Source organism: Argentina anserina, chromosome 5 (genome assembly GCF_933775445.1).
Source record: "Argentina anserina chromosome 5, drPotAnse1.1, whole genome shotgun sequence".
Classification (NCBI taxonomy): Eukaryota; Viridiplantae; Streptophyta; class Magnoliopsida; order Rosales; family Rosaceae; genus Argentina; species Argentina anserina.
Window position 1 is genome coordinate 17,461,107 of NC_065876.1, and position 11,689 is coordinate 17,472,795.

The following is an 11,689-nucleotide window of genomic DNA, read 5'->3' on the forward strand; positions in this document are numbered from 1 at the left end:
GGGTTTCCGAAAATGGAAACCCTACTCTTAAAAAATTTCCTTTTATACCCAATTCCAAAATCGGAAACTAACTTCCGTCGTTAATTACTTTCACGTATGACGTCCGATTAGAACATGTGACGTGTCCAAAAACTCGTATCGACGAGCTCTACAACTTTCGTGAAGGAAGTTTTCGCAAACGAGCGACGGAATAAAAGTCGATATTCACGTCGCGAAAACGTAACGTTTTTCTAAATCACATTTCCGATAACATTTCCGTTTTCGATTTCTGACGTCGCAAAGTGAAACAAACACGTTTAATGAATTTCAAAATTTTATAAAATTTAAAACAATCCAATAATTTGTTTCGAAAACTCGGGTCATTACAGAAATGGAGTCATGTACCTTGTCAAGAGAACCATGTAGCTCTCAATTTCTTCAAGCTTCTATACCAGCTGAACTCTGTAAGGTTTAAATATTTGATTCTAATAAAGAGTGTTGTCGTTATGATTCAAAACATGAGAGTAATATTGTAACAAAAAAAAACACATAAGAGTAAAATAATTAGAAAATGATATTGCACTACTAGTACTAGATAAAAGATAGAAAAACAAAAAATACACCTTATAAAAGATTTAAATAAATAAAGACATAAGTCCAAGCCTAGAATTATGTGGTACCCAAATTAACTAATTAATTGACGTTTAAATGTCTAAAATGCCACTGACTTCTAAAAAATTACCATGTTACCACGACTGACAAGTTTCTCTCTCATTTTTTTTAGATATTTTCGACAATTTTAAGTTTTCCCACCTAAATTGTCAACATTTTGGAGAAGATTCAAACTTCAAAGTTGTTTCTTATCTTATGAGCTTTCATTTGAGTATAGTGAATCATATATTTTGAGAAATTTGAAATTTGAAATTATAGTTACTACGAACAACAGTAACGACATAGTAGTAGTAGCATAATAAACTATTAGATGAAATTTGAAATTTGAAATTATAGTTACTACGAACAACAGTAACGACATAGTAGTAGTAGCATAATAAACTATTAGATTAGTAGTAGTAGTAGTAGTAGTAGTAGTAGTAGTAGTAGTAGCAGTAGCAGCATAGTGATTTTTAGTAGTACGTAGCATGGTGATTTTAGCAATAACAATGGCTAACAAGACAATTATGAGTGTAATAAGCATAAGTGGATAAGTGGCAAATAATAATTAAATGTCATCTCGACTAATGGTAACAATATTATGTAACTATTTGAACCTTAATAAAAATATGGTAGCAAACGACTATGAATAATATAATGATAGATGAGTATATGTGCATCCAATATTAGGAATGATGAGGTGCATAAAAAGATAAAGTGTAGTAACATGAAGTGTAGTAGGAAGTTTGACGAGTAAACCATAGTAGCACATCAAAACAAGTATGAGCGTAACAGTATAATCGAATGAGTTAGGGAGTAGTAGCACAACAATACAAGTATGAGTATGAGTATTCAAACATGACTAAAAATGAAATTTTTTTACGGCAGTAAATTTTAGTTAGCAATACCAAGTAATTTTGACACTAGCAGATGTGGAAGAGTAAGTGCAGTAGCGGCTTTATTGATCTGCTATTACGTAAAGTGGAATTTCTGAAAAAAAAAATAGATGCCACTGTATTTGTTAGAAAAATATAAAAATTTATGCTTTAAATTTAGTGGGGGTAATTTGATAAATTAAATTGAAGACACATGAAAGAAGATGTCCTTATGTATTAGAGTATGTCCTTATAGCATAAAAAGCATAAAAAACAACTTTAGATGATTTATTAGTAATAAGCATCTTAATATAGAATTTATGTATAATTTTCTATAACATAATTAACAGACATACAGTACATGATACCTTTGTTGTTAAAACCAAAAAAAAAAAACAATTAACCTCCATACGAGTGAAGCACTAGCTATTTGCGAACCAGACTAGAGAAAAAAAATGGAGGAAGAAACCCTGAACCCTAAACCAGAAACCCTGACCTCTCCACCCAACAGTCACCACGATGGAGACCAACCCATGCCGGATGCCGCTCGCCACAATCCTAACTCCTCCGCCTCTGATTCCGATTCCGATTCCGACTCCAGCTCCAATTCCGGCGAAGCCCTCCAAAACATGGAGCTTCAAACACTCGAAGCCGAGCTTGCGGCCAACCCCTCCAACTACGACGCCAATGTCCAAGTAAGCATTTCCTTCTCATTCGGTTCATTTGCCCTATGGTCTTGTTGCTGAATGATAATCTCGACTGTGAATTTGTTGCAGTACATTAAGATTCTGAGGAAAACTGCCGACATTGAGAAGCTCCGGGAAGCGAGGGAGGCCATGAGCAAGGTGTTCCCGTTGACTCCGTCAATGTGGAAGGATTGGGCCGAGGACGAAGCTGCTATGAGCTCCGGGTATGTGCGCAGCTCTGTTAGCTTCAGTTTAGGGTTTTGCTTTTGAATTTTTGTATGCATCAGATGTTTGTTAATGAGTTCTCACATGTGCAGACCCGAGGCTTTCGCTACAGTCCAGAAGATTTATGAGCAAGGAGTTTTTGATTATCTGGTTAGATTCTTACTTGTCTACTTTAGTACTGTGAGTGTCTATAGTGTTCAAGGTTAAAGATGAAATCAATCGTGTAACGTGAGCTATTTGGGGCTGTACATGTGCTGTTTGTGGAAATTGGTAATCGTACAGGCTTTGCGACATTTACAATATGGAAAAATGGAACATTGTCTTACTGTGCTTATGTTCTTTTAGGATTGAATAATTGCTCGATTGTAATTGTGACTGTCAACTACATGGAAATGCAGTCGGTCTCTCTTTGGCGTGAGTACTTAAAATTTGTTCAAGAGAATGACCCCTCAGTCAAAGAAGCTTCACCTGCTGGTATTTCAAAGGCAAGAGATTTTTTTGAGCGTGCTCTTACTGCAGCCGGTTTGCATGTATCTGAAGGCAATAAGATATGGGAAGCTTACAGGGAGTATGAGCAAGCTATACTGCATACTATCGATGGGAATGATGCTCAGGTTAGTAGGTAGTACTTTTCAGTCTTCCTTTGATTTGCTCAGTTGTTGCTTACTAGTTTTTGTCTGCTGTTTTATTATATAATTGACTAGAAAAGAGTTGTTTTTAATCGTTTATATAGATTGGAGATCTGAATGCTTCTAACATAGCAGGCTAGGGAGAAGCAAATTCAGCGCATTCGTGTTATATACCAACGTCAGCTATCAGTTCCCCATGTTGATATGAGATCAACACTATTGGCATACAAGGCATGGGAGATGGAACAAGGAACCGTTGTTGACACTGGGAGCAGTGATCAGGATGGAATTTCAACTCATGTTGCCTCTGCATTCCAAAAGACATTGGACATTTACAATGCTCGTGTTCATTTTGAAGAACTAATCAGTCAGCATGACATGCCCGACCGAGAAAGACTAAAACAATTCACGGTAGTAATCTGCTGAAATTTTTGCTTCCTATAATCTTGACACAGGGTGCCATTTATATCTGGAACTACATTATACCTCCTTCATATTGGTGGGTGTGCCTTTCAGTATTTGTCTACCTTGTCTGATGTCTTCCTTCTCATTTTTCGTAAAGATAAATGAAACTTCTGGTCAAAAAATAAAGAATAATCATTGTAGAAGGTATGATATGACTGAGAAAACAGCAGAAAACATACTCTTGGTGTATTTCCACTCTTTCGTACAGGGTTGTGTATGTGGTGCTTCATTTATAAATCTTTTTATCTTTATGCTTAACTTTGTTAGTTTTGGGGGAGATTAATTAATTAATTTTTTTTTTTGTAGAATTACTTGAAATTTGAACAATCTTCTGGAGATCCTGCTCGTGTCCAAGTCCTGTATGAACGCGCTATAACCGAGTTTCCTATAGAGGGTCAGCTGTGGCTTGATTACACTCGCTATTTGGACAAAACATTGAAGGTTGTTATATATCTCATTAAATCTTTCCTATTCTTTGGGAAACCATTTGCTGTTCAAGTAATTATGTTTGCACTATTTTCTCTCAGGTTGGCAAAATTATAAGCAATGTTTATTCCAGGGCCATAAGGAATTGCCCTTGGGTTGGAGAACTTTGGGTCAGATATTTACTTTCCTTGGAACGTGGCCATGCTTCTGAGAAAGAGATAGCAGATGTATGTTTCAAGTGTACACCTTCTTGCCTAGAGCATTGTCTTAAGGGTTATGTTGTTTGATAACTATTGTTCGAAGACTTGTTTCTAATTTGATTATTAAGCTGCTTTAGACATTTTGCATTTAACGGAAAATTGTTTTGGCTGCCTAGTTGCTAGAAAGATGTTCCAAGCCAAAAAATAAAAATTAGAGTGCAAAAGAAGATAAAGAAGCTACCCCTGAACAGACACTCTTGCTGGGTCGCTACTTTTGCTTGCATTGTTATATTGCTTGAGCTATATCAAATCCTAAAGTTATCACTTTCCATTAGTCCAGAAGTGAATGCCTGTTGATGCATTTTCACTCTTTTTGGGTTCTTTAGTGCTCTTCTCGAAATACTTTTTTAATTTTAGCTATCACTCCTTGAATATATATATATATATATACATATTTTCTACCTATCACACCCTCAGATAGATCTACAAATAGTTTCTAACTGTCACTTTGTAGTTTGCATTATTGAAGAAGGGAAGAGGTTTCCGATTTAGGTTTCAGTTACAGGAATAGATGAACACCATTCTTGATTTCAGATTCTGAAGGCATGCCAAAATATTGGACTTTGCAGAAATTGTAGTATAAAATGACCACTGAATTGTTTTTTATAACTGTAAATGCACTACTAGCTGCATGATTTACTTCTAAGAGGTAGTCTCAACGAATTATTTGCATATATAAAGAATGTTGGTCCCCTAAAACAAAACAAAAATTGGAAAAATAAAAATAGCTGCTTTGCTTTAGTAATTTTATCGTCCATTTTGCTTCTCTTTTCTGCAGTTCTCCACCTTTTAAAATTTTATTTTCCTTTCAGGTGTTTTCCAGGTCCCAGCAATGTTCCTTTTCAACCCTTGATGAGGTAACTGACCATGTTATATTTGAATTTTCAGTCTGCTTTTTGCAATCAAATTTGCTAGGATGTGATAAACATAGATTTGACTATTGGAAAATTGTGTTTCAGTACGTGGATTTGTTTCTCACCCGCATAGATGGCTTAAGACGAAGACTCTCTTGTCCTGTTGAGGGAGAGCACACCTTGGATTATTCACTGCTAAGGGATACATTTCAGGTTTGTTCTCTTTTGCTTGTGCAAACAAATAATTGCTCAAATCTTTAGGACTAACAGGGAAAGGATCTCATGTTTAAACTTCTAGTTACTTGTGCTAAAAGAATTTCTTGCAATTGCATTCTTTTTGTTAATTTATTAAAGGAAAAGGATGAATGCGGGGCCATTCCTTGTGGTCTAACTATCTGAAGCCTCCAATTTATAGGTTTCCAGGCTAGATTCTGAAACCATTATCTAACAATTTGCTTCTAGATAGTATTGTTTGTACTAAGGTTACCTTGCGACGGTGTTGGGTTTTTATTAATGGAGGAATTTTTCTGTTCTCTTTGATGATTCGCTCTTCCATTTAACTTGTACTCTCTAAGTTTCTGGTTATGAAGGAAAACAATTGCTTCTACTTATGTGTAAATTCTAACTTTTTCACCTTCCAGTTTGCATCAGATTACCTATCACCACAGATGAAGAATACAGATGGCCTGTTACATTTGTATGCTTATTGGGCCCGCCTAGAGCTACATCTGGGAAAAGATTTAGTTGCTGCTAGGGGGGTTTGGGAAAGTTTACTGAAGATCAGGTTCGGCCATTCTGGATTTTGGAAATTTTATTCTGTTTACATTGACGGGCTTATCTAAAAAGAAAATCACGCTTTTTATTATTTTATTTGGTCAATTAGTGGTACGATGATGGAATCCTGGCAAGGTTATATAGCAATGGAGATTGAATCAGGCCATGTGCATGAAGCTCGGTCCTTATATAGGAGATGCTACAGTAAGAAATTTGCCGGCACTGGTTCAGAGGTAAGGTCTTCTCTTTTTTAATGTCTCATACCAGAAAAAATTTTGATGGCTTCCTTTTGGGGCTTATATTAATTCTTCTGTATCACATTATCAATTTAATAGGTGACAGTACGATGATTGTCTTTTTGAATAAATAGTCAGTTGGCTTATAGCTGATTCTTCTGTATTTGTTAAGTAGCTGGAGTTAGTTTTGCTGGTAGAGTACACTTGTTGACTGTGTTTTTATCTAAGGGTTGAGATTGATTACTGTTAAGGTTATTTAAGTCCTTGTAATTCAGAGCAAGCAGGCATGACATATTTCGTTTGATTTTTTATATAAAGAATTTCAATAGAAATCCTAGAGGGACTTTTCTGACATGATCTATATGTTCATTTGTTTTTGGGTATGTGATTGCATCAGATTTATTTTCGAGTAGAAGTTCAGTCACTTGCTACATAATATATTTCTGGATTAGATGATGCTGGAACCCCCTAAAAACAGAATATTTCAGGACATCTGCTACTTGTGGTTGCGCTATGAGAGGGAGTTTGGTTCATTGGATGATTTCGACCATGCAGAACGAAAGGTAAATCTTCACTCCATACAATTATGACTAAATGTTTTGTTAAGGTTCAGGCAATTTTTCCACGTCACAAATATGATTTATTTCATAGAATTCGAATAAAAGATATACTAAGTACATATTCAGTTATTATACATATCTAGGTCTCGCCCTGGTGTTTGCAGCTTCAGCTTCTCTGGGTATAGTTAGTACAAGTGCTCAGATGTAAAGGACTCCTCCGATTTGGAAATTGATATTAGTTTCAAGCCCCTAAGATCTAATTTAGCATTATTTTTATCTGCTAAGCCTTACTCCCAGCTGCCGTCTTTTTAAAGCGGACTCCTTGTACCTTCACTTTTTTAATAAGCTATTTATGGTTAAAAAAATGATAATAGCTGAGTTACAGAAATGAAATCGTGTACAATCTGTGTGGGGATTTTGCTTCAATTTTCCTTAATATAGTTCATCTTAGTAATTTCCTTTTAATGAGTCAGAGAACAGTTTAGCAATAACATATTGTCAGCATACGTTCTGTTGAGGATTGTGGTTCTTAAGGTTCCTGGGACCCACATAGCTTAAGAATCCTTAATGAAGATATAGTAGTGGCTAGTGAAATAATAAAAATTGATGATATATATATATATGTTTATATATATATATATATATGTTGAGGATTGAATGTGTTTTCTCTATGATCCCCAGTCAAAACATTACTACAATGTTTATAGACTACGCAAAAAATGTAGATAAATTACACTTTTACAATGTCCTGTCTTGCTGAACCATGACACCGGCACACCGTTTTGTTCTTCAAGTTCAACCTTTTTGTATCAGCTGGCGTGTCCATTATTGCCCACAAAACATAATTGGATATGTCATGATAATTTATTGAAGTTGTCTTAGAGTAAATATACTTGACTTAAAATTTTCTGTTAGGTTGCTGCCCGTCTACAAGAGCTTCAACTATTAAGGTCCAAGCAAGAATCCAAATTGACTGAAGTGAGGGAGAATTCTTCCGAAAAGAATGTGCGTGACAAGAGAAAGCAACCGTCAGATGTAAGATATGAACAGCCTCCAGCAAAAAGGCAAAAAGATGCGGGTCAAAAGACAAAGGAGTTGGAGGTGCAAAACTTAGTTGAACAAAATGTAGGGAAAGAGATGAAAGCCAAGGGTGTAAGCGATGTACAAAATGAGTCGAAAGAGTCTGTTCAAGAGAAAACAAAAGTATATGCTGACCAATGCACTGCTTTTGTATCAAACCTCAATGTCCAGGCAAGTGTGCACCTCGATTATCCCTCCTTATTCTTTTGTATGTAGGGCACATGCACGATCTTAGTATCTGTTACTTTTTCTTTTGGTCACTGTATGATCTTATAATGTGGATGCTAACTTTTGCAGGCAAGTAATGAAGATCTTCGTAAATTCTTTAGTGATGTTGGAGGAGTTGTTGCTATTCGAATACTGAAGGACAAGTTCACTGGAAAGTCAAGGGTCTCTCTCTCTCTCTCTCTCTCTCAGCTGTAATTAGTTTCCTGTCTTAGTTTGGCTGAAGGTATACATACAGATATATTGTATTGTAGAACCTAGATGTCATACATTCTTGCATTGATATGAGTCTTAAGGCACATTAACGTTCTTGCATTGATATGTCTTAAGACACATTGACGTGGATGCTAGCTTGCCTGATGTATTGTATTAGCCTAGGAGCAAGGATCATGATTAGCTTAGGATTAATAAGGTAGATCTGTAGTAAAATGGATAAGAGAGCAGAATTCAAGTTATAAATTGCATTGCTAGAATTCTCGCCTCTTTTATCTTACCACTAGATCACCTCCTTCAGCAGCTGAAGATAGAAAAGACATCAGATATCTGTAATACAGAAAACAGAAGCAAGTAAATGTATGCTATGTTTCTATACTTCTCCTATTCTCTATAATGTATGTTTCTTTTATGCTATTACTGTGGTCATTTGACAAGTGTGTTCTTTGCATTTACTTGCTTCTTTTATAGGGAACTGAACTTGCACTCCCCATTTTAAAACCCACATTCCTTTCCTTTTTTTAGTGACATAAATTTTGTCTTCAGGTAACACGTGTTTGTCTCTTTCTTAAAGTTCTGTAAAATAAAAAGGATTGTGGATTGAATTCCCCGTTTTCTATTTGCTTGTTTATGTGTATGTTCTTTTGGTCCTTTTTTAGGTGTAAAAGGTTCTGAATTTATGTTTTTTTCTTAATTGACTGATGAAGGGACTAGCATACGTGGACTTCTCAGATGATGCACACCTTGCCGCAGCGGTGGCAAAAAATAAGCAGACACTCCTAGGGAAGAAGCTGAGCATTGCAAGATCAGATCCAAAGCGTGGCAAGAAAGAACATGGTAAGGCACATGAGTTATTCCACTTTATGCACATTGCATGTTCATCGGTGTATAACTTTGCTGGTTAGTCGTGTACAACCATGATTTTGTTTTCAAATTTAAATCGTTTGGTTTATACTAGGCTCTACATCTTGGGTTTTGAATCTACTATATTGGTTTGATGACTTATTTGGGTACACATGTCTTGGATCACAGAGTACAGAAGATTTGGATAGTAATGCTTGAAAAGTAGTTAAAATATAAAACAGAAACCATAGTTTATGCATCTTGGTCCTAATAATTATATCTACAATGGTCTTGAGGATATGAAGCTATAGATTTTGGGTGGTTTCTGTCTCACATATGGGTAAAGCAATTATCCTGGTAATTCAATATTAAGGTCTGCATAGTGGTGCGCAAACAAAGAAAAGGGTCTCCAGTGCGATAGCCGATAGCAGTAAAGTTAGTTGACTTATTGTGCTTTCTTTGTTATTCATTATTTATTTATTTACTTAGCTAATCTGTATGTTTGTTCTGGCTAGAACTTTGTAGAAAAGGATTGTAGTCCTTGTTGATTAGGAAGATCCTTTCAGTTTTTCCTTATTTTTTGTGGACATCTGTAGAATATTTTCTAACATAAGCAATACAAATTTATTAAAACTTGGTATTCCAGTAAGACACACCTAGTTTTGTAGGCTACATTGAAGTTTGGAAAGGCGATTTTCAGCATCTTCGAAAGTGTCTTTCCAAGTTTTTGTGGCAATTCCGTTTTGGTAGAACATTACTTGAATAGTGTGTGAGAAATGCATGTGGATAGGCACGACTCAACAAATTGCCTGTTGATTAACATTTCATATTTATGTGTGAAGACTAACTAGTTCCTAACTCGACATGCATTTCTTAAGCTTGAGGGACCTGTTACCCAGATTTTCGGTGAATCATGTATCTGAAGGTTCAGAAGTAGCCATGTATTTACATCTCTACATAGCTCACTGTCAGTTTGATTTCAAATCTTTTTGTGGGATGACAAATATATATGAATTCTTTTGCTGTTCTTTCCAGTTTCATGTATCTCTAATAATGTTTACTAATTATTTTAACTTCTGACTACAAACTGGCAGGGCATACTGATAAAATCGGTGGAGCCAGTGGATCTCGTGAGATCTCCAGTGAACCTAGAGCACACCAAGGAAGCGATAGTGTGATTAAGGGGAAGAACACTTTTGCAGTTCCAAGGAATGTTGCCGCACTTGGTTGGAGCACGAATAAGCCAAAAACTGAGGTTCCAGATGATGAAAAGCCAAAATCTAATGATGAGTTCAGAAACATGTTCCTGAAAGGTTAGAGAGTAGAGATATGTTGTTGAGTTTAGGAGATGCCTGTAATCTGCGTTAGGGACATGTATGAAACCAACTTTTGCCACGCATAGGGATAGCTTCCAGTTCTGGATGTATGGAAAAATGAAAAGGATCTGTATCAGCTACAGGATGTATATGACAATACATTTGATCTTTTTGACTTGGTTGATTTTTGGTGGCCTTTCAGAGCATTTTGTTGTGGGTGCTGAACAATTGCAGGGTTTTCAATTGGTTGGCACAGTTGATATGTGGAAAAGGAGGTGATACTATCCCTAGACGGCTTTTTACTACTTGATGAAGACTGTCGACTTTGTAGGGATTTGGGTAATATCACGAACTTGCAACCGGCTTTCCTCACCGTCATAATTGTTTTGTGAGACTGTAGGGTGTAGGAGAATTTGGGCGACGAACCCTTGGTTCAGAAATAGTTCACTGATGTGGTGAGGCTGAAACAAGTAGGTTGGTGTACCACCAAACACCGACAGAGGTGTTGGAGCTCATTTTCAAAATTCAATTGCTTATGGAATAGTGGCAGATTTGCTCCATGCTCAATCAGGTAGGAGCATGATGCCTAGGATGTGAGGAAGGGCAAATGGCTTGGTTTTAGACGTATTACCCTATCCCCTCCTGTGTTGTTCTAGAGCTTATATCCGTGTGTTCTTTGTTTCTATGCTCATGCCTGGTTTTTTTCAGGAACGGAAACAATTCCTAAACTTTACCATCGAACATTGAGAAACATCTCACTCTAAAATATATTTTCAAGAATATGTGACGCATATATGTTACAGAAATTTTTTACTTCAACATCTTTGTTGGGGACCCCTTCTAAATTTCTAAATTGCACCGCTCCTCTTACATTGATGTAGTCTATGTTCGAAATATCGGCGATATGGCCGATATATCGCCGATATATCGCTGATATTTCGAATCCGATACGATAAGAGCATATCGGTCAAAATTTATCGGTCAACGCAAAAATGATGGTCAACGGTCAAATATCGGTCCAACTTTGATTTTTATTATTTTTTCAATTTTTGTTTAATTTTTTAATATTTATTTCCTCTTTTTTTTTTGAAAAACTTATATTTTTTTTTCATTTTTTCATATATATTTTTAATTTATATAAATTTTAAATATATATGATGAATTTCAAGTCTAAATAATCATTCTTAAATACCTATTTTTATTATTAGATGTCGTTCGTGTACTTTAATTGTTATTAAATCAAGTATTTATTTTCTTTAGTTTACTTAGTACCGTTTTTTAGTTTATTTGGTACATATTGAATTATAATTTTATAAATTTTATTGAAAATAAACAAATCCGAGAAAACCGATATATCCCCGATAAAACCGATATATCCCCCGATATATCGTT

The 11,689-nt window shown here is 35.7% G+C and overlaps 1 protein-coding gene across 7 annotated transcripts in view; it reads left to right on the plus strand.

Annotated features, from left to right (window-relative positions):
* Nucleotides 1–10,493, plus strand: part of LOC126793188 (uncharacterized) — a 26,938-nt gene extending 16,445 nt beyond the window's left edge. The window contains exons 1-17 of one of the 7 annotated variants that reach the window (XM_050519637.1): nt 1,928–2,200; nt 2,282–2,415; nt 2,509–2,566; nt 2,815–3,030; nt 3,181–3,456; nt 3,817–3,951; nt 4,038–4,163; nt 5,009–5,053; nt 5,156–5,263; nt 5,692–5,834; nt 5,934–6,057; nt 6,549–6,623; nt 7,536–7,871; nt 7,998–8,090; nt 8,846–8,975; nt 10,076–10,309; nt 10,357–10,493. In XM_050519637.1, the coding sequence (XP_050375594.1) occupies nt 1,961–2,200; nt 2,282–2,415; nt 2,509–2,566; nt 2,815–3,030; nt 3,181–3,456; nt 3,817–3,951; nt 4,038–4,163; nt 5,009–5,053; nt 5,156–5,263; nt 5,692–5,834; nt 5,934–6,057; nt 6,549–6,623; nt 7,536–7,871; nt 7,998–8,090; nt 8,846–8,975; nt 10,076–10,299 (2,463 nt within the window). In that variant the 5' untranslated portion in view covers nt 1,928–1,960 and the 3' untranslated portion in view covers nt 10,300–10,309; nt 10,357–10,493. Of the gene's footprint in view, nt 1–1,927; nt 2,201–2,281; nt 2,416–2,508; nt 2,567–2,814; nt 3,031–3,180; nt 3,457–3,816; nt 3,952–4,037; nt 4,164–5,008; nt 5,054–5,155; nt 5,264–5,691; nt 5,835–5,933; nt 6,058–6,548; nt 6,624–7,535; nt 7,872–7,997; nt 8,091–8,845; nt 8,976–10,075 lie in introns of those variants that run through there. The other 6 variants (XM_050519635.1, XM_050519638.1, XM_050519636.1 and 3 more) reach the window with 6 other exon arrangements.
* Nucleotides 10,494–11,689: the final 1,196 nt, after the last annotated feature.